Here is a 23,042-nt window from a genome sequence, read left to right as displayed (position 1 = left end):
CATGTGTTTCAATGTAATAGCAGCATAATTGAAGACTGTGTCAACTAGTTGGCAACCCTTTCTCTGGTGCCACAGCTCTTGTTTTTAGAGGTCATCTCATGGATCTCTCCATTTCACAGCAGTAGCCGTGTTCCTGTAAGTGGAGTCACAGTTGAGCGTAACTTAAGGAAATGGGCACAGATGCAGCTGGAGCTGAGCTAGCATATGGATTAAGGAAGAGAATATTACTTGAAGCGAATACCAGGTCACCACAGAGGAAGTTAACAGCAGATCTGTGGATGTTAACTCCCTTTTTGACAAGGAGGTGAAGTCTCCTGAGGCTGTGGATCAGGTACTGCACCTATCAGTGGTCTGTGTTGTGATGCCAAGGGGTCATGTTTGCTGGCTGGTGCCCTCTGAGGCAGGAGAGCAGTGCACAGGGCCACAGCCACATGCAGGGCTGTGTTTCTGGTGTCCACAGTGGTGTCTGTCCGTGCAGGATTGGTGCTAGTTAACATCTGTCCATTTTTCGTCTAGCTGGTTTGCCTCTCAGCCAGAACCATGCCCTGTAATTGCTGCAGTTACAGAGATAATAAGTACATTTGATAGCCTGTAACTGATGAGTGTAAGTGAAATTGTTTTCAGCTCCAAAATTGGCTTTTGAGTGACCTCATGGAAAGTCGTGGGCTGAGCAAACCAGCTCTGGAGCCCATTAAACATCAGTGAGGCACTGCAGGAACATGTGACCAAACAGAAGCAGGGTTTCATGGCAGCAGTGACAGGGAAATGAGTTAAAGGACATGTTGACCATTTGGGATCCCATTGGAATAGCCTGGACTCATGGAGCCCAGCCCGTCTCTGTGATAGGAAGAAGGAGATTACTCAAAGGATGGGCTGCTGTTGTGTGATAATACTTTTGATTTCCTGTTCCAGTAAATGTTTCATGTGCAGTTAAGGGATGATTACACACAGAAGTGCAGTCTCTCCTGTCTTTAAAATGTGGGCCAATGAGGGATTTGTGCCACTCTGGGATACAATCATCTCAGTCTGAAACAAGGTTATACCAGGAAGGTTTTGCAGAATCGGCATTTGTGCCGACTCTTCAAGAGCACGCTTGAAATGATAATATTTCTTGTGCATCATTGTGCTGAGACTCAGCCATTTCAAGCATGAAGAAAAGTGCATTTTAGAAGGTTGGCATTTCTTTACCAAATAAGTAGGCGGTTTCATTATTTCTTCCTCTTCAAAGAGAGAAACCTGTAAGATGAGAAAATGCAGGATGGCAGCCTTGCGAACTTGTCACGGTGATTTACTGGTCCTGAGAGCAAACGCACTCTGGCACACTGACCACAGCATGCACCTCTTTAAAGCAGGATAGAATTATTTGCCACCAGCTAGTTGATAACTGGGATTGTGCAAGATCCAGACCAGGTGCAGTGTCTGTGAGATGGGAGCATGCCTTTCCAGAGGCTTCCATGGGAAGCAGAGAGCCTGCTGACATGCCATGACCTGACACGTTACTGTAGAAGGCAAATTGTGGGAGTGTGTATGTGTTCGCATAATCGTGTGTCTTGACTGGGGTTGAGAGGACTGGGAAAAGCTTGCTGCCTGAATTGAGATGACTTAATCTCACTTCTGTGCCCTGCAACACATTATGGGCTTGCCTCTTCCCCCTTCTCTTGAGGCAGGGGCAGGAGCAAGGGGCTTTGGGGCTTTTGAGATCAAGACAGGAAAAGTTTCCTTGTTAACTACCAAAGTAGTCATTTGCAGCATGATAATTACATGCTATGGTTTTATCCTTATCTACTAAAACAGTTTGTTCAACTCGTTGTCTCCTGAGACCCTTTTTCATGGCAAGAATTGCAGCTTGGTAGGTTAGTAGCTGTCTTCACACTTCCTTAATATGTACCCACTGTTGAAAATGGAGTAGCTGAAGGGACTGTGACTCTGGTGGTGAGAGTCAGAGGGCTTTTATAGATGGAGTGCCTGAGTCAGCAGGATTCCAGCTGCAGTTTGCATGACAAGGGAGAATCATAACTGTGAAGGGAGGATCATGAGTGCACATACTGACAGAGGAATAGACTGGTAGTGTGTTCACCAGGGGACTACTGGATGTAGTGCTTGTCTTTGAACATGTGATGCTTCTGGGCTCCCCAGGAACACAGCAGAGGGGGAAGTGACAGAAGTGATAGATGTGACCAGGAGGTCTCACTGTTCAGTGTGAGAAATCTGTCAGCATCTAGAAGGAATGTCCAGTTTCCTGCACCAGCTTATTTTTACTGGAAAGGTGAAAAAGTAAGCATATAAGAAAAAGCTGAGACTGTCATTGAATGTAGCCCATTTTTTTCTTTTTTTTTAGCAAATATTTCTCTGCATTTCTTAAAATTGTTCTCATCATTTCTATGTAAACTAACTGCCAAAAAGTGTTTCCTTTCCAGAATGGCTGCAACCTCTGGTGGTTTGCCAGTGCTTCTGTGAATCAATAATCAGAGGAAACCCAATATCCTTCTAAGTTAGTGGCTCCAGCTGAGACTGTAATTTAATCTGAGGGCATCTTCCTGAGTGTGCAGATCCTCAGCTACAAGAGCCAAGTGCTGGGTTTCCCATTAGATATGGAAATAAGATATGGAAGTTTGAGGTTTAAGTTTTCTCTACTGTTTCCTGTAATTAAGAAAATGAGATAATAGAAACTGTCTTATGCAGTGCCTGCTATAGACGGGGGTTCCGCGTTGATCTACTTTTAGATAAAACTATTAATGTAAGGTTTCTCTCTGATACCATTAAACCTTTATATTGCAATTGGCTAATGCTTCACAATTTCTCATGTGATTACTCTTGAACACTGATAAAGCACTGGTATCTGTGGAATTGCTGTTGTCTGGAGTCATTGCTACCAACCTCTTTGTAGCTCTGTGTTTCTCAGCTCTACGTGCCAATGAACTCGGGGCTTAGAAAGCAGCAAACCCCAGTGGCTGGCAGTGATGAGCCTTGACAACCAGCAGCAAATTTAATTTTTGGCTTTGCAAGTAGTTGGCATCTGCTGTTCTTCACGTAGTCCATGAGACCAGGGCAGTGTGAAAAGTGAGTTTTGTGAGGGTTGTAGATAGTTGGAGATGAGTCTTGAGGGCAGGAGTGGAGGGTGTTACTTTCCAGGTGGAAAGCGGTTTGGGCTGGAGGGAAAGCAGGGGAGTGTGGACAGGACAGGGTTGTTCTGGCTAACCTCCTTCAAGGCTGTCAAAGGCAGCTCTGAAAGGCTGTTTTGTTGGATGCTGGATTTTTATTTATGGGAGATGGGCTGGGGAGGAGTGGTTGTCAAAATACTGGATCAGTGCAGAGGAACTCCAAAGGGATAGGAAGTACCTGGAAACTGGGAAGGATGGCACTTCTAGATCTCAGTAGACAAAACCAGCAGCTTCAGCATGATGCCTTAGGCCTGGGATTTGGGAGTGATTGGATTGGGAGTGAATGACCATGAGGGGAAGGAGCAGCCTGCAGCTTGTTGGCTGCTGTGGTCAGTGACACCACCATGGACCTTTGCCTTTTGTATGGTTCCTGCTGACTCTCCTTCAGCTGCTTCTCCTTGAGGTGTGCAGCTGTGGCAGCAGCAAGGGCTGCTAGGGGTGTGTTGGCTGCTGAGCTCAGCTCAGTGAAGGAGGAGGCCTCAAAGAACTGATCAGAGCTGCTGAGTCAAGCTGGCCCTCATGCCTTTCCCCCACAGGGAGTTGGGATGGCACTGGCCCTGTAATCATAGCTGAAGGGAGAGGAGCATCATCGCAGGCCAGAAATACCAAATGAAGTTAGTTCCAGAAGCAGCCTCTTCAGCCTCTCACTTCTCAAATCCAAAAGCAGCTGTAAGAGTTGTAAGAGTTAGTTAGTGTGGTGTTAGTGTAATTCAGGGTGGTGCTGAACAGGAGTGTGGATACAGGACCGTGCCTAGCATTGGGCCCGTCACCATTTCTTTGCGTGTTCTGATACTGGAATTGCAGCCCCCAGTGAGGTTGTAACTGAAGTAATTGTGTCCAGTTTCAGAGCCTGCTACTGAGCCACAATCTGAAAAACTTTCTGCCTACAATTGCCCTTGTTACTTGCAGAGTTCCCTGGGATTTCCCTCCCATCAGTTTCGTTAGTAGATAGAACTAGGTTTGTATGTGGGGTTAGTTAATTGTAAAGCTTGATCATCTCCAGCAATTGTCCAGTTCTAGGGCCCTCAGAACCCTTTGTAAGTAAAATTACACTGTAAAAATTAGAAATAGGATAGAAAGCATATGCTCACTGGAAAATCCATTAGGAGCAATGTGTCTGTAGACTTTGCTTAAACAGGGTTTTTGCATTTCTTCATGATATTATTGACACAGCCTACATTTCAAACATTAATGCTCAGCAAGAGAGAGCACTGGTAATATCGTGTACTGCACCTGGTTAACAGTTCAACATTCCAGGGAGGAGGAAAAAACCCCTGATCAAATGTGTGATAGCTGAAAATAAATATCTATATAATGTGAAATTAATTATTTTGAATCCTCTAGTTTTCCATCTTTTTATATACGCATATTTAATGACAACCATATTTTTCATCCCCTATAGTACATATAAAATATTGTGCTCCAGTTGTGTTTGTGCCAAGGAATACAATTTCTGCATTTGAGTGTCTTTCTCACTGTCATCAATAACATTATGAATTTGTCTAAATTCAGCAAGTAAAAACAAGGTTGAAAACTATGTTTTATACCACTAGCTGCAGGGGGCATAAAATTACGGTAATTTGTGGCTTTACTATTGTCAGTCATGTTCAAGAGTTTTTTTTCCAGTGGAAATTTGTCACGCGCCTGTCACTGAACATACTACGGAGCTGCAAGGCGTTTTTCTAATACAGAGGCACTGAGCAATTCCCTGTGAAGTACATAAAGCTGAAAATACTCACTCACCTTTCTTTTGTCTTGCTTTTAGAAGGAACGAACCTGGAGCTAGTGTGTGGAAAGCGTTCAGCAGTGCTGAGCTCTGCTGTAACCAGCCAAGTGCACCTTTCTTGGTAACAACAATACTTGGCCAAAATGCTTTTTTACATTATTACTTGTAGGAGTTGTGGGGGGAGTTGGGGAAGCAGGTACAGTTTGTGGTGTGGGAGGCCAGAAGCGCTGTGTACAGAATCACTGTTGGGCTGGTGGGACTGTGCTGGCTTTTTGACTGTGCCCACCGGTCTGAAATGCTTCTGTGGCACTTGGGGGGTATGGCAGCTCATGCTCCTATTGCTAAGAACTACAAGCCAAAAACTTGATTAAATGATTCTATCAAGGGGATGCTAAAAGAGCAAAGAAGTTGTTGGTATTCTGCCTTGCTCAGCTGAGGTCAGAGCCTCTTGGGCTGATGGCCACTACAGGTTTGACCTCCAACTTTCCCACCTGGAAATCGAGTGACTGCCTTGTGTAACATAACACCCAGTACCTGGTGGCAGCTAGTAAGGGCACTACACATCCTGTTCTTCAAAGTTTTCATTTTGTGTAGCACATTTTTCTGCTGCCTGGTTTGGGCTCTCATTTTTTGAGTTTATCTCTTTCCACAGTAAGATGAAGCACTACCACAACACGACTGGCTATTTTTAACTGAATCATAGAAGATTTGGGTGTTTTTGAAAAGTGATTATTAAGATAATACTAGTTCTTTTAGGGCAATCTTCACAGTATTGAATCTTGAGAAGGATGGTGTTACTTGTGTCAGGGAAGAGCTGCTACAGTGCTGCTACATTGTTTGGTTTTCTTCCTCTGATTTTCTCAGTGAAACATGAAGGTCTTCTATTTTAAGAAAGTTTCTGTTATTTTCTAAAAACTTCCCCCATCCCCCAGTAGTGAAAGTGAGCAAATGTACTGTCTTCAAGACTGATAATGTTACCTGTGACCTGATATGGTTGTATGTTATACTGCAAGGCACTAGGAGTTTATTGAAAATTACATGTTGTGTGGATTTAGGTTTGGATTACTTGTGAATGTTCATAGATTTCCAGTTCCTCTGCATTTGTTTGAAAATTCAGGATAATTTGCTTGTGTAAAAATTGGAAATTATTTTTGAGGCAAGTGCCTTGTTTGTTTACTCACCATGTAGTTCTGGCCAGTACTTTAACACCTAGGCCTCTAAACCCACTTGTTCAACATGAAAAACTACTGTGGGGCAGAAACAGTGCTGAGATGCAGTAGGAAAAGTAGCAAAATCTGATCAGATGCTTAAAGAGGAACAAAACATACAAATGTGTTGTTGATAGGAGATGCTGGTTCTGAAGCCATGGTGTGAATGTTGAGGGTTTGAAGTTGCAGGGTTTTTAGCACTGGAAGCATTACAAGTATCTAATTGTGACCATGAAAGCAAAATAATGCCAGCAAAATTTGCAATTCAAAATAACCTTTAAGTTTGATTTAATGACAAAATAAATGTCAACAAACAGTCTTATATTAATTATATAAATTGGCAACAGCACTTCTACAAATTATGGATTTGAACTGCTTTTTAAGTATTCTCTAAAAAAAAAAGAGCAATCATAGGCATTAGTAATGTGTGTATATACATATGTATGTAATCATTTGTGCAGATACTTCTACATATTAACATGAACACACATATATATGTGCTTTCTAAAGCTCAGCAGTTCTGAAAAGGGTTAAACAGTTTTAAAATTACCTCAACCCACTGCTTAAACATTGTTGCCTTAATTAATAGCTGCTAACACATGAAGGGCTTGTCTTGGCTCTCAGAGTATATATAAAAAAAAAAAAAAAAAAGCAGCATGTCACAGAGCTCTGTGTACACTGTTTCTTGTCTACTGCCATTAAAATTAATCACTGTGACTATAACCTGAAAGGTTTGTTATTTCTGGTACAAGTGGACACACCAACACCTGCAATTTCTTACCCAAAGAATCTCCATGTCTGTGATTCTTTTTTTAAAGGAATTTAATGTTTTTTTTTTGGTTTTTTTTTTTTTTTTTATTCAAAAGAATGGCTATTGATACTTGTTACTTAGCTAGCATTTCTTAAGAGATTTTTGGAATGAACAAAAATGAAATGAAACTTTTGGCAACTACTTATTAATTTAGGCTAGCCGTAGTGAAAGCTAGTCCTTCCCCAAGGAGAAGCTAAAAATATTTGGGAGGACTAACACTATGAGCCAGTGTGCAGGGCAGTGTTTCCATAATCCATTTTCCAGTGCTAAAAGAGTTTGTCCTTTTGGCGTAGTGGAGACTGCACAAAAATGGAGTGGAAACTGGGGAAACTTCCCATCTCTTGCCATATTAAATACTAAACTAATAAAGGGAATTTTTTAATCTGTTTTTTAACATATCAGTATCCATGTTACCAACAAGGACTCTTGTGGTTCTAAATTTGATGAATTTTCCTTACAAACGTCACTGTTACTTGTATTTGATAATCCCATTCCCAAATTAGACACCTCTGCATACTCCAGCCCCATAGACTGGTGCAGTTGGGTTGTGCACAGTTCAAACTGTAGTTGGACAAAACAGCCTGGAAACCCTGTAACCAATTAAATGTGGTGCCAGTTCAAAACCAGTTTTGCACTAACTTGGTTCCCTGCAGGGGCAGGAACTGGGTCCTGCAGCTGAGGCGATCCCTTCTAAAGCTGGCCAGGGAGGATATAGGGAGCACAAAGTCAGCCGCCGGTGAATCCTTGGGATGGTGGCACTGTCGGACTGGTGGGCAGTGCTTTGCTGAGTGGCACATCTGCCTTACCACATTGCTGAAGTCCCTAACATTATACTGGCCCTGTGGAGTGGGGAGTACAATGAGTTTTGGGCAGAGTGCACAGTACAGCGAGTTTTGGGCAGTGCCTTCCTTGTGTTGTTTAGTCTCAGTGTTGAGATTGTTGTGGACTGCAGCAGCTCTGGTTGCACTGATACAGGGAGTGCGGGCAGGAGTGCACAGTGAGCTGCTGCTGCTGATAGAGGGATACTGTCTAAGGAAAAGGAATGGCTACTCTCAAACTTGGAAAGCAAAGCTGTGTTGAAATTCAGTTACAAATTTTAGCCTTGGTTGGAGCTCATGGGAGGACTTCTACTGCCTCACCACCCATTTGCTTTTGCAGCAGCAGCTCTGCAGCGGAAGCGTGCGCAGAGGCTGAGGCATGACCTTCACTGGCTGAGAGGGACATCATTCCCCCAAAGCTGCATTATTTGCAAGTGCCAGCAGTGTGAGTGGGGCAGGTTGTGTGTCATCCACCCACTCGTGCCTGAGCTCTTCTCCGCGCACACAGCCCCACGGATGCTATTGTTAGGCATGAACGCTAATTGCTGGTGTTTCAAGGCTCCTACCTTCTTATTGCTAAAGCCTGTAACAATAATCACAGCCTAGATTCCCCATCTCTTGGCATCAAGGAAACAAGATATGATCATAGGCAGTGTGCTAATGTAATTGTAGTATATAGAATATGAGCTTTTTCTGTGTAAACAGAGGCCTGGCCACATCCTATGATAGCTCTTCCCGCACTCCGCACGCGGGCTGTTCCTCGGCTCACCGCTCAAGTCCCCATTATGGATACATCCAGCCTTGTCATAACACCACCTCTGAAACACTCACACCGTTTGGTCCTGCTGCATAATGGTGAGAGGGTGGAATATTAAATGGAAAAAGGCTGTTTAAGTAATGTCAGCAGCCTGACTAATTTCACAAAAGGAAGGAAATTCAAAGTTAAGGCTATGGTATATTCTTATCTAGATGCCTGAAGATTTCTGTGCATGACAAAATGCCCCTAAAATTCAGAGCTGTCCCTTATGTCTTTAATTTCTCCCATTGTGTCGCTCCTTTTTTTTTATTAAACATCAAAGTGAATTCACAACAGAGAGTCAGCCTAGAATTTAATCCTCTAAATACCTTGAAAATAGAGGTTTAGACTAGAAGTACCAATATATACCCTTAAAACTTCAGTGTAATATAAAAGAGATTCTAATCACAACAGATCATTACAAAGAAGAGTAAACCACTTTAAAAAAAATTAAGTGTCTTAAATATAATAAAAAGGAATAATTAAGAATCCAACAGGAAGCTGCTATTCTGACAATTTAATGATGCTGAATTGGACTGAAAGAATTGGCTTTGCCACTAAAAGGCAGTGAAAATCTGATAATTTCAAAATGGCACTAAGATCAGATCAAGTGGGTTTTTTGAAATCAAATGCAGCAGAACGAGATAGAAATGGTAGGATTCACCTTAGAATGTGTTTTGGATTCCTACTGCTGCCTGGGGCTGAAGACGTTATTTTATCAGACTTGCTTAACATCTATAGACCAGGGTTCTCCTGGGAATTTAACACCATGTGGAACCTGTGGAAAGTATCTTGGCAGTCCTAACTGCCAAAAAGAATAATAAAACACAGTTGATCTTTCATTCCTATTTCTTAAAAAACAAACAAACAAAAAACCAAACCAAACAAACAACAACCAAGAAAACCCCCAAAAAACAAAACAAAAGACCCCAACAGAACAACCAAAACCAACCAAACCTCACAATTTACATAACAGTACCTGGGACATCACAGCTGATTACACTGATTACACTAGGAGATTTCCACTGTGTGCAATGTGCAAATGAAAGTCAAGCAGACGTTCTGCTTTGGGTTTCTATACGTAAGAACAGAGATATGCATCTAAACATTTAAAAGCAAGCAAGCTAATCTTAAAAAATGCTCACAGCAACTGTACATGTAATTTGCACATGCACTTACCATGACTCTGTGAATTATGGCCATGTATTTACTGATAGTCATTTTCTGAGCATAACTAGGTGCACTATGGCACCTAGTTATGCTCAGAAATAGCACTATAGCATTAATAGCTTGCATAGTTAGATTTTTAATTACTCAGGGGCAGGTTGGTGTTTTCTACCTGAGAACCTTAGGAAGCAAACTTGGCAAATTGCTATGATGTGTATTGCAACAGAGAAAGATGTCATTAATAACAATCAGTTGGTATGCAGTTATATTGTAAAAATAAATCCAAGAAGGTGAGATAATTTTATTTGTTACAAGGTCTCATCCCTACAATGAGCAAATACCTGTTTTGGGCATCATCAGCATATGACTGGAACACAAAGGCAAAGCTTTAAAACATAGAAATAAAGCTTTAAAACACATATGCAATTAGAACACAGAGTAGTTAACAATTGTGTTGTCCATCCTTGCATGTTCTCCTGAAGCACTTGTGAAATCTTCCATGTTAGATGTCATACGTGCCACAGAAAGTGTTTTGACCCTGTTCTCTTGTAGCCCTCTGAATTAAGTAAGTGATCATCGCGTGTTCAAACATCATGGGCAAACATCAACTATTACTGCAGAGTGCCATTGATCCTTTTACATCGGTGGCCCATAGCTCAGACAATTTCCAGAAGCAAAACCCAAAGTGAACCCAAAGCCCAAAGCCCACCCCCGACGCCAATCCCAGGCTGCAGCCGCGGTCCGTGGCAGGCTCCCGCCCGCGTCCCACTCCTGGGGCTCTGCTGCCATCCTGTGGCAGCCGCGCTGCCGGCGCCCGCCGCTCCCCGCCTCCCGGGGCTCCCGCAGCAGGAGCCTTCCTCCCCTGCCTTCCTTCCTGCAAGGAGGCCCTCACCTGCTGCCTCCGCTGCTCTCACCAGTCTTGGGCTGACTTCTGCTTGATAAAGCGCAGAGATAAATAGTATAAAAGCAGGAAGCTGCAAATGATGCCGGTGAGGACAAGGTAGCTCACATAGAGAGGGTGGGAGTCCAGGTCCAGAGCCTGAGTGACCTGTAGTGACCAATAACACAAAATTCGGAAAAGGCACAACATTTTCGTGCTGGATCTGTGAAGTGTGTTTTATGTGTAAGCTTCCCTGGCCCCTGCTGCCTTCCCCTGTTTTCCATCTTGGGTGTAGCTTCCAGGGTGGTTTGATACAAGATTGCAGCTATGCTATTCCTATTTCAGGAGAACACAGTTCAGCTTCTAAACAATTCCAGCAAAATGCACAGCTGGGGCAGGTGTAGGAAAGAGTTGCCCTTTACTATTTTGTTTTTTCTTGTCAACTAAAAGAAAGGCATAGAAGGAGTGACTGCTGTAGGGCCATCTTCAGGAACAAATTTACAATCAAGTGTAATCCAACTTCATGGGTTGATTTGGCAATTGCCGAATTTGAGGCCTACACCATCTATTTAAATATGAGAGGCATATAAATAGCAGTTTCTTTAAAAATGTCCAATTTCTTATCAATGTGTGCAACAATTTTTATTACTGACTTACAAGTTTCCCCGGTATTTGATAAGTAGTGTTTCGATCAGTTATTTCATATGTGGTGTCAGTGAACTGAACTTGCATCATTCCTTCAAAATTCCATCTGAGAAAAGAGATTTTTGAAACCCAAAAAGGAACTGAAAAAGAAAATGACAGAAATTGATTCACACACACAAAACTTGAGACCTAGAATACTGCTGTGCTGCTGCCAAATACAGCAGTTTGTCTCACTTCTTGACAGCCAGAGGCTGTAAACATGTGACAGTTTATTATTGGACAAAATGGCAGATATACTTTACATAGTTACATGGAGATGGGAAATCAGGAGTTAGCTAATATCCATATCCATCAAACGCCCCCTGTCAACTAAGTCTTCCTGGAGCTCCATCTTCCTCTTTTGAATACAATTCTTTTTACTGAAGAATTCAGCAACCACATAAGAAGCTACTCTTTCACTATTGTTTTTTTGACCAAACTTGTTGTTGCCTCATTTTCAGATGGAGAAACTGATGTAAAATGGATGACCTGACTGCACTATCACATTCCAAGAAGATAATTGCAAAGGTAAGAATAAAGCTGAGTTTTCCTGCACAGGCTACGCTGTCACCGATGAAAGCCATTGTTGTTTTGATTGTGAGGGAGGGTGGGAGCTTTGTCTTACCTGTCCAGAGGCTGTTCAGGCTTATCACAAAACCACCACTGAGGTAGAATGATGTGAAGAGGACATTGCCAAGGAAGGCCGAGAGCTGTAACGTTGGCAGCAGAGCTGCCACCCAAAGTGCCATGGCACGGGCACTGTAAACAGCCAACCACAGTAACAGGAAGTTCAGCAGGAAATGTTCTGGATCAGGAACAAGGTTTGCCAGCCAGTAGATGGGAATCCCATAAATTACAACAAAAATGCAGTGTTCTGGTAGCTCCCCCAGAATCTGTTTGGGAAGATGAAAAAGAAAATTTTATAAAAAGAGAAAAATGTGAAAGATAATTACAAAAATGCATGAGATGTGCCTTAATATACTTGTGGACTGTTTATAAAAGCTACAGGAAATACTCCCTCAGAATGCAATCATCTCCCTGTTAGGGCTTGCCAGTGACATGCAAAACCAATACACAACAGAAACAAATCCTGCTAATTTTTTCTTTGTTGTGACAATGCCTAAAACTAATTGTTACAGATTGTTTTGTTAAGAGTTTTGGGAGTGTCTAACAATGCAACACACTTGCTGTGAACTGGTGTGCTTCATAACAGTAGTACTGTTACTGACTCGTGGTAACTGAATGTTTTGTCCCAATTTAGCTGAAACTATTGTGAGATCAAATCTGAGACAAATTTGGTTCTTGGTCCCTTCACCACCTGATCCCAAAGGCAGTCCAGGTAGCAACTTGATTCATCGTAAAACAAAAGCATAACTGGGATTTTCTCAAATATCTGAAGAGGTACATAGAGAGTATTAATTCTTCCAAAGAGAGTTGCTACTATCCTCTAATACTAAGGTTGTAACAAATTACATCGATTTCTCTGTGAATAAGTGCAATCTTTGTGACACAATGCAAAGCATTTTTTTCTCTGGCAACCACTAATAAGCATTTAAAATCTTGTGCAGAAATGGAAACCTAAATTACAGATGCCATGGCAGGCAGAACTCGTCTAACATCACAAAAGAGGGATTATTCAAAACCCTTGTGAAAAAGAGAATGTCATTTTTTAAAAGTTCTAAATTTAATTCTAGAAACTCTGGCTCTTTGTGCACATAATACATTTTTTAGCTTAGACCAATACAGGCCCAAACTGGAAATACCACAGCATTTTGTAATTTCTGTTTTATCTCTGCTTTAGCACTTCATACAAATGTTTTGTTTTACAGATCAAGATATGTAAGCAAACTTTCAGAGATGCTGCAGTGAATTAAATACGCAGGTATGTAAAATTGTCTAAACCTGGAAATCTGAGTCTGAGATTTCTCACGTTTTGGCCAAAGAACCCAGTGAAAAGTTCTTCTTTGGCTTTTCTGGTGTGGGATCTCAGCCATGACTTATGGCAAAATTCTAAACCAGTGTGAGGCCTAATCTATTAATACTAAGGAAGTGAGCCTTAGCTGGCAGACACAAAAGAACAGAGTCTGATATGAATGTGATTATTTATACAACAAGATTTTCGTTTGCTTGTGTTTTTTAATGTTCAAGACAGCTGTTCGTATTTCCTGGCAACAAAACCGATTACCTTAGCAAAGAAGTATGGGCTAACAGAGTACATTCCACCTTCCAAGTCATGATAAAGCATTGCTCTTTCTGAATGACCTGCAGGGTAGGAACAAATACACTGGGTTGTATTAATAAGTTTATTTTTTTCATTGATTTAAGAATTTTTTCATTTTGATTCCTCATAGCATTTACAAGAAGACTGACACTTACATTTGGCAATAACATCCAAAATTATTGTGAATGGGATAAGGGCACCTATCATATACAGGAGTGCTGTTGTGTCACGAATAGAGAGTCCGTTTTTTCCATGGCCATAGTACAAAAATCCAATTAGCAATGACATAAGAAGGGCTTCAAATCCATGGATTAGTAATGTTGAAAGATCTCTGAAGTCATTGGAGACCTGACGACTAGGAAAACAGCAATACAGACCGTAAGATATAATACTTACTAACGCCAGTTATACTCAGACACATAGCCCCAAACAGTGTTCAAATCAGTTCTTGGAACTTGCTGGCTTTGGCAAGGACAGGAGTTGGGCTCCCTGTTTCTGTAAAGGATTTTACCTAATCAAACCTATGAAGCACCTGTAGCCACCAAGTATTTCAGGTCTAAAATGGTGAAAGCCTGAAGGAAGACAACTGGGGTGGGACGTTTTGTGCCTCCTTCTGATGACTTTAAATACAAATGGGCACGATACATAACAAGATTACCTTAATAATATTGCAAACTGCTTCAGAGCTCCTGGTAATTGATCATTTAAATGGTGAGGCATATTGACAACCTCTTCTGAATTCCTGCCCAAAAGAAAAAGAGAAAAAAAAATTAGATTAGCAGGAGGTGTAGCTATTATTCCAGATCTTCTCTGTGACACTCTTTTCTTTACCTCTGCTTGATGACTGTGGTCTCAGTGTTGTCTCCTTCAGTAGCTTTCCATAAGAAATCATCAAAATGTTTGACCTTTTCTATGAACAAATTGGCAAGAGTATTTGCTCTCTTTTGACTTTCCATCTCCTTTTCTGCAGTCTGTTTATCAATACTGGTCAAGTCAACTGCAAGACATTACTTGGTTTGAGTCCATGTGCTATATAATAAATAACTTTATGATGTGTTTAGAATCAGGGATTTAATTGGGAGCAAACAGTCCAACCTGTGTACATTCATTAACTTACAACAGTTAAAACTATCAGTTATTTTAGGTAATTAGAGATGAACAGATTGTTAATGTGTATGTTTCTTACCTAGTCACTCAATGAATCACTGAGAGATTACATAATTACTTATTATAGTATTATAAACTACTATTTCAGATTTTTATAAATTTCATAGCACCTTGAGAGCAGCACTGAGAAAAAATAGCTTGAATTTCCTTCCTGTCATGTAGGCATTTGCAGTCTTTTATGTGACTTTGAGTTAAATCACATTTTTTCTTCATGTGCACAATTATAGTTACTGTCTTAGTTGTAACTTCCAGAGGTGCCATAAACTTTACCTGATACTGAGAAAGTCCAAAAGGAGTATTATCTAAGGACAACATAGTCATACCAGTTATAGTTGACTTCGCTTTTTTTTTATTTTGTATTTTTTAATCTAAACTTGCAGTAGTATTTTCCCATGCTGACCTTTGGTGTAGATTGACAATATATGATGTTTTACAGATGCTTTCTGAGAGAATTATCTCTGCACATTTCCTGACTCCTTGCACTGGGCTGATCATGTCTGTTCAGCCACTCTTAGGAGGAGTCCATCAGGAATTCTTTGCCTTCCCTTCTGCCCTGGTCACCTGTTTCTCTGTCAGACACGCAGCCAGCATCTGAGTGTTTCCATCAGGTGCTCCCTCCTGCTGTGGATGCTCTGCCATCCTGTCCTATTTCCACCTTCCTGCTGCCCATATTTCCTTTCTTTTCCTGTGGATACTGACTCAGTGCATACCATTCAGTGATCTTCCACCTGCCTCTCTGCCCTCCCCACCTCCACGGCACAGGGCGTTGTCTCTGTAATCACAGGCTGTAGTTACAGCTTTCCCCAGGACTCTTCTCATTCTCCATTTTCATGCTGCAAGCCTTCCCCAAGGCTGTGCTTGGCTGAGGACTGCTCTGAATTGATGGTGACAAAGGTCTTTTTGTGGGGCTTTGACACCAAGGTTAACTTCTATTTATCTCTGTGCAGCTGGCACTGCCTGCCACACAGGCACAGCTGAAGAGATTACTCCAGAACATGATGGTTGTCTGAGGTCTGTACCAGGTTTTCTGGCCAACTTGAGTGCAAAGACCTAAGGGCTGGAATTTAACCAGCCTCTGTTAAGAGATTCCTGCCACTAGATGAACAGATTAACTGGGCAGATTCCCTTTCCACGCTGCAAAAACCAGAAAATGAATGGATTTGAAACCACATAAACTTTCTTTGAGGAGTAAAAAGATTCCTGATTTGGATTGGGATTTTCTGCCTTCCAATGTGCTCTGTAGGGCAGCACTCCTTTTTCCCAGTACTTATTCCAGGTTTGTCTCAGACTAGGAGTTAGCTTCTGGGAAACTAACTTCTACATTTTCTTAATTGAGAAATCAGAGAACTGTCTGCAGAAAGCATTTGATCAGTTTATCTGTGTCTTTCCCAGAGAAAAGGTTTCAACCAGCTAAAACATGGGGATAAGTATGCTAAACATGTTGGCAAGTTACTACATCTGGCACTGTTAGAAGGGGTGTTTTTAAAACTAGTTTTGTCTGTACCTCTTGTTTTTGCTAAATTTCCTGTACTAACAAATAAGGATCCTATTAAAAAAGGAACTTGCGGCAGTATTGATTTATTTACAAGGCATTTCTGAGACAGTCATGGTCAGTAAAAATCAACATTTCCAAGCCACCTAGGAAAGCAAATGATTTCCAGTAACCCTTTTTTTATGACAGTGATTAATACTGACCGTAGAAATCTGCAGGATTGCTGTACCTTGGGCAGGGATAGCCTAGTTCTGTGAAATACTGGACCATGTCTTTAGCAGTTCCACAGTAGGCAGTGAGTCCCGAAGTCATCAGAAGAACCAAATCAAACAGTTGGAAGATATCTGACCGGGGCTGATGAAGTGAAAGAAGAACCAATCTGTTTCCTCTGGCCAGTCTGGATAATGTTATCACAAGGTTATGTGCAGTAAAACTGTCCAGTCCAGATGTGGGTTCATCAAGTATGAGTATTCCTGCCAAAGACAGTAAGTTTAGCTGTGGAAAGCAGCATGTTTGGTTTGGAAAATATGTTCTAAGTGAAATGGTGATGGTGCATGAAATTTCACTCATTATTTTTAAATTTAAAGAAAATAATAATATTTTTACTTCAGTACATCTATTCCTGAGCATCACTTCTTACAGAAGCAAAAACCTGCTTTCCTCATAACTACAGAAGTATAACTTTATACAAGCAAAAAGTTTTCAAATCCACTTCTTAGGGAAAAAGCTGATGGGGAATCCTGTTCAACAAGAGGCTCAGTCAAGGTTAGTGGTGCTTTTGATATATATGTGTAAGATCAGAGAGGGGATTCAATCCAGCAAAATCAGCTGTGGATTTAGCCTCATGTTTTGCTTCTACTGAAGACAATGGAAGTTTCTATTTCACCTGCAACATGAAGCCATGTCAGTGATTTGCACAAGACTGCAATGACTGACTATACAGCGAAGAAAATGACCTTTCCTGTTAATACTGCACATGTAAATGGGGGCTGTGTCAGAGGGAAGGAAAACGGTCTCCATGTTAAAAATAAGCCAGAGTAACTCATGGCATGTGGTCAGACAAAACCCAAACCTTATACTGATATGCACAAACCAGAGCACTGCTGTGAGAGTAACTTCAGGCAACTTTGAGTAATCTTTGTGGTGGTGGTTGTAGAGAGTGATGGGTGAAGGCTCCTGGGGGCTCTGCCTCGGACTGTCTCCACTTTTCCACTGACAAAGGTGACTGAAGCAAAAGTGTGTCAGCTGCTGAAACACTCTGTGTACAGAATTATTCCTGTAATAATTACAGTATTATCTGTGATCAGCACTGATTGCAACTGAAGCAAATGGACCAGCAGCAGTCACTAACTGCACTGTGGAGAGGCAGCCTCTGGCAGAGGGTGGTGCAAGACCTGTTAAGAGTCCCGAGTATGAACTCCTCCCGCTGCCCTAGGGACAACTGAGTGTGTGGCTCTTCCCTGGAAGCTTCCATCTTCATGCAGTGCCCCGTTATGCCCAAGTGGTGTGGGGTGGGCCCCAGGAAGGTGTGAGTTGCGCTCACCCGGGTTCCAGAGCAGCTGCACGCCGATGCTCACCCTGCGCCTCTCTCCCCCGGAGACGCCCCGCAGGTACTCGTTCCCCACCCTGGTGTTGGCACATTGCCGCAGGCGGAGCTCTGCGATCACATCTTCCACCTGCGGGGATCCAAGGGTGACAGGCGTCAAGCAAGAGTTCATTTGCACATTCGTGCATAGATAAAACTGAAAATATGATTAATACCGTTAAAATTCATCTGGATATTTCTGTGCTAGAGACACTTGAAAACAAATCTTGATTTTTAGAGGTAATATTAAAAAAGACTCAGCGATCAAAAATTTAGTTCGTCTTTCAGCCTCTCTAATGCTTTCTCTAGATTGTCATTTTTTATGAGCTTTGGAACAATTGCTGGTTTCTATCTTGAAGGATGAAAAAGGTTTAAAATTCATAATCTACATAAAAAAATGCCAGATTAGCTGTTCTGACTCCAAACACACAGGATCTCTTGGATAATTCCTGTCAGATACATTTTTGACAACTTTATTTTTTCCCAACAGCTTAATTACCCTTTTTTTCCTTTGTGAGTCTGAAAAAAACTTTGGAAGGCGCAGTTTGGCAACGAACAATAGTGTTTCTCTGACAGTCAGGTGGGGGAGCAGTCGGTCATCCTGCCTCACATGTGCTATGCATTTCCTAACAAGCTGGGGAGTGCTGGGTTTGTTGTTGATCATGACTTGACCAGACTTGATTTTGCCTCCATGATCCCGGCAGGTTATCACGTCAAGCAAGGATGTCTTTCCACCAGCTAGAGAAATAAATATTGAAAATTAATTTCCAAGGGATGGTTTTGAAAAGCGATCTTGTCACAGACAGAGATGTTAAGGAAAAAAAAATTCTTCACCAACCCCTCCTCAAGTTTTCCTAAAGTCACAGAGACAGGATGATCTTCAAAGAAAATACTGACTATAAGGTCCTGTTCAGGAAATCTCTCCCCTCTGGAATGGAGTATGTGGTTTGAACCCTTATCATTTCTCAGCAGAACTGGGTAGTTGGGCTTTGAGGACAGCTTCATGAACACAAGAAGTGTCTCATCTCTTTGGTAAACTCTCTTTCACTTTTGAAACACAGGTCAAAGATGGTCCCGCCCTGGCTGCAGGGCTGGCACCCAAATGCTCAGCAAGAGCTTTCTTTGTGGAGGGATTTGTGAATTCAGAAACAGCAGCAGGATCAGCTGAATGACTAAGGCATTGAATGATTATACAGACAATAAGAACATTAATCACGACTGAAATAAAAATTATTATGACTTGAATTAGACAAAAAGTCATTTAAATAATTAAGAAAAGCTGGTTCATACCCAGAGGTAAGAAAAGTAAAACAATGAAAACAAAACCTGATCTGGAGTTAAACAGCAAATGAATTTTTCCTTTTTGTTGTATGATTCTGTATGTAAACACACAGAACTCTCTTATGATTAGATGTCATTTATTTCTAGTTTCCCTGTTGAAAGATTAACTCCACACTTGCTTCTTAATACATACATCTTAAAAAAGAAACCCATCCATCTGTAAACCACATATTGCTCTGTTTAAGAGTGACATATTGATTGCCATTGACAATGTGAAACCCATCAGCAGTTTAATCCATTTTACTAAGGCATTTGATGAAATAGATGATAAACAGCTTTTGAAAATAGTTTGACTAGTTTGCTGAAAGGCGTTTGTGCTCAGTGTATGTTGCCTTACAAAGGTGCTATATCTATAACTCAGTATGTTATTTCATCACAAAGCTTTTCCTTTTATTATCAGGAGAGTCTCTAAGGTAAGCTTCACTTACATTAACAATATGTGCTAAGGAAAAATTCCCATGGCAATAGGAAAGAAAACTCTCGTTTTTTAGGAATAAAGTTAAAACTTCTTTGGCAAATATGCCTTGCCTTTGAGAGAGAGAGCATTTTCACTGAATCACTGAGCTAACCTGATGTAAGACTCTAGTGGAGACACAGCATGGGGGTTTTTACCTCCCAAGTATGACACTTTTTACTTCAGTTTAAAGGTGCAGTGTCTACTTCTTGTCCCCCTTGACCACTCCCACCAGAAAATGGAAGAAAAAACCCAAACCCCAATGTAATAAAGCAGTAACACCAGACAGAAGAGGAACTGTCTTTTCTTCTCTGTAAGTTTCTATTAATTAATGCAAATGCTATGTTTTATCCTATTAAAATTGTTTTAGTCCAAATGGAATTCCTGCTTATGGTTATGCAAGCTGGCATTGATCTTTCTTATGGGGTTTGGGTTCATTTGTTTGCTATCTGAGTATGGTCTGCAACTGGCCTGTTTTGAATCTGAGCCATGAAACTGATTAATGTCCAGCAGATCTGAGGCTGCCAGGCCACACTTGTAATAATACCTCACTACACCTCAGGAAACAGAATCCAAATGTGTGCAGGGCATAACAAAATTGGGTTTGAAAAGAAATTTTAATTTCTCCCCCCCCCCCCCCCCCCCATATTTTCTTTGTTTCCTTGTTCATCATGTCACTTAAAGAATGTATTTTAGTGACACTCCAACCGTTTTTTCTCATAGAGATTTTGACATCATAAAGACTGCAGAGTGTTGCTCTTGATTGTGTTCATTTTATCTGAGAGCTGGTCATATAATGAAATGTGGTTGCTCTTACCAGTGGTTCCTATAATTGCAAGCATCTGTCCACTTCGCACTTTGAGATTCAGATTTTGGATTACTGTCACATGGGAACGGGGATCCGATTTCCAGGTCCAGGGCATTTTCATCTGAGCAAGGTTCTCATACCAGGGAATCTGGGATGCTGTGTTAACCTAACAAAGAAGGAAACAAGTCCCTTCAAGCAATAAACTATTTAACAACAAATACCTTCAAAGTTACAATGTTACAAGCAAAGCACATGTTAAAATATTATTATTAATCTTCAGAAATACCTAGAAGGAAGTTCTTTTGCAGCCACCTATGCTTTCATGCCTTGCTTCTTCTGTTAATCACTAAAACTCTCTCTGTCCTTTGTTACTTTGGTAATTTATTACTATTGTAAATTTTAAATGTTTCAAACTTTAAATATAATTAGAAATTCAAGGAAACTGAAAATTGTGAAATCTTATTCAGACGCCATGGGGAGAAGGAGATGAAATATCTCACTGGTTCATTTAAGTCCTCCTTGTTAGTCATCTTCTCTTTATCCCCTTCCACATACTCGTTCTTGCCAGCAAGAGCTCCTTTCATCCTTAGCTGAATAGAAAGTCCCTCTGCTCCAGCCCTCAGAGGAATAATGTTGCTCAAGACTGAAACAAAGGAGGGCCTAGAAACAGATCTCTCTTCCTGTCTTATCCCTTAACTTTACTGGATATATTTACAATACAGGGGTTAGTCTGCTGTCAATATTGCAGCCAAGAGTGTGATTCTGCTCACAAACTGACTGTGCAACAGTTGTGTAAACTTTTTCAACTTTACTTGGCTTTTTAAATGGTCTGGGTATAGAAATAGGCATTGCTGGATATGCTTCCTGCTGGAGGGAGGTGTATAAATGACAATTTTTACCTGGTAGTTGAGTTCTTTGACCTCCAGAACATTTGATTTTCCACTGTATGTGAAGTAAAGACTGTTATCTTCTTCAGAGTGAAAAATAGTATCCTGGGTCTTGGTCTGGAAAAGTTGTTAGGTGGATTACAACAGTTAATTACAATAACTAAAGTGCTGTTAAAGTCTGAGTTCAGAAAAGATGAAGCACAAAGGGAAATGTATTTATGGGATGTAACAGTATTATTGATGAGTTACTGTATTGCAAAAGTCTGAAGAGTTGAAATGAGTTATCAGTTCACACTGTCACTGTGAAAAGTACTTTGTTCTGGTGACATCTATGAGGGCCAAACATGCTGTTAGTTGCTTTCAGATTAAAAGGGAAAACTTTGAAAATTGAGATGTCATGTCACTACAAAGAGATTAGACTTTTTTTGAGGAAAAAAGATGTACTACTACAGCAGTAGTAGTCTACGGAATCAAAATGGTACATATTGTAATTGATACATTTTGGCAGCTAAAAATGAAGGTTCACTGGAAGCACATCCATTATTGAATTCCACATGGACTTGCATCCTTGGAGGCTTTATGAACAAATGAAACCCAGCTACTAGCACAGTCTCTTTCTTCTTTTTTGTTTTTTAAATTCACCATTTATCAGCTGGAACTTAATGTTCTGAGATATCTTAAAATATCTTGTTAAAATAACAAGAGTCTACTTGGCCCTTCTGCATACAGCTGCAATTACAAAGTCCTAGCTTTGGATTTAGCTCCGTGTGCATGTCTGCAGTTTTCCTTCCAGCCAGCCGTATCTCTTCCACAGCTCTGTGCTTTTCCTGCTTGCCAGACTCAAACCCTAGCCAAGGCAAATGTACCTGTTCCCTGTGTACCAGACCCTATCCATGCCTGTGGTATCTCTGGCAGAGGATGACCATGACCTTGCCTCCTGCCCTCACATTAAACAAGGCTGATTATTTTTTTCAGTCTAGATATACAGCAGCAAGCAACATCACACCAGGCAGCCTGAGAAGCTACAGGAAAGCCTTCTAAACTATCCCTGCTGCCAAAGCACTCTGAGCCCTTCCTTATGCTGAACCTAATTTTTGAAAACAGGTGCTCCCCAGCAAATTTGGGGATCTAGTCTGAAGGCATTTCCTGGGAAAGCCAGTCCAGGATACGCTCAGGGGCTTTCTCCCCCATCCACACATTTGGAGACCTTCTCTCAGCTCCACCACGGTGACACCTGAGCAGGGCTTGCACGGCACCAGCCTCCTGCCCCGTGTGCTGCGCTGGGGGATGTGGATGCTTTCTGCTCCCCGCTTCGGAGCGGGAGCAGCTCGGGGCTCACTGGCTGTGCCAGCCCGCTGGCAGGATGGCCGCCTTCCTCTCCCAGCTCCAGGACGGCTGCCTGCCTCTCCCAGCTCCCGGCCAGCGCTGCGGGATAGCTGAGCCCCTCGGGCCCCTCCCCACTCCACGCGGATCGCACTCACAGCCGAGCTCTCGCACATCACCTGCCCCCAGCTGGCATCGTCCAAAGAGACACTGTCCGTAGTTTCCTTCATGATGATGGTGGTGGTAGTCTGGCTCCCTGCAGTGGTTTGACTATCGTCTGTGAAAGCTGTGGAAATCCTTCTCCTCTTGGTTTGGAACGCAGTCCTTTCCAGGCACCCTCACCGCAGCACCATTTCTCCTGGCGCGCTGCGTCTCTGCAGCTGGCATGACCCCGTGGACAGGGAAATACTCCCCTCCTCTGGGACACTAATAGCTCAGGCTAAAGGTACATCAGATAGCGGCTTCAGCTAATCACTGATCAGTTCTTCTCCGGAAAAGAAAGAACAGGAAGCC

General features: G+C 41.7%; 1 protein-coding gene across 1 annotated transcript; it reads right to left on the bottom strand.

The window, feature by feature from the left end:
* Window positions 1-10,597: 10,597 nt before the first annotated feature.
* ABCG8 (ATP binding cassette subfamily G member 8) lies at window positions 10,598-22,759 on the bottom strand. The gene is made up of 13 exons (XM_041477098.1): window positions 22,688-22,759; window positions 21,219-21,317; window positions 20,329-20,485; window positions 18,216-18,454; window positions 17,675-17,807; window positions 16,335-16,604; window positions 14,304-14,469; window positions 14,131-14,214; window positions 13,628-13,827; window positions 13,437-13,513; window positions 11,877-12,144; window positions 11,225-11,352; window positions 10,598-10,735 (listed from the first exon to the last, which is right to left on the bottom strand). The coding sequence occupies exons 1-13, from the start codon at window positions 22,757-22,759 to the stop codon at window positions 10,598-10,600; spliced, it is 2,031 nt and encodes a 676-aa protein (XP_041333032.1).
* Window positions 22,760-23,042: the final 283 nt, after the last annotated feature.

The sequence above is a fragment of the Pyrgilauda ruficollis genome, unplaced genomic scaffold (assembly GCF_017590135.1).
Source record: "Pyrgilauda ruficollis isolate IOZ18807 unplaced genomic scaffold, ASM1759013v1 scaffold4, whole genome shotgun sequence".
In the NCBI taxonomy this organism is placed as follows: domain Eukaryota; kingdom Metazoa; phylum Chordata; class Aves; order Passeriformes; family Passeridae; genus Pyrgilauda; species Pyrgilauda ruficollis.
This window is presented reverse-complemented; position numbering and strand designations above follow the sequence as displayed.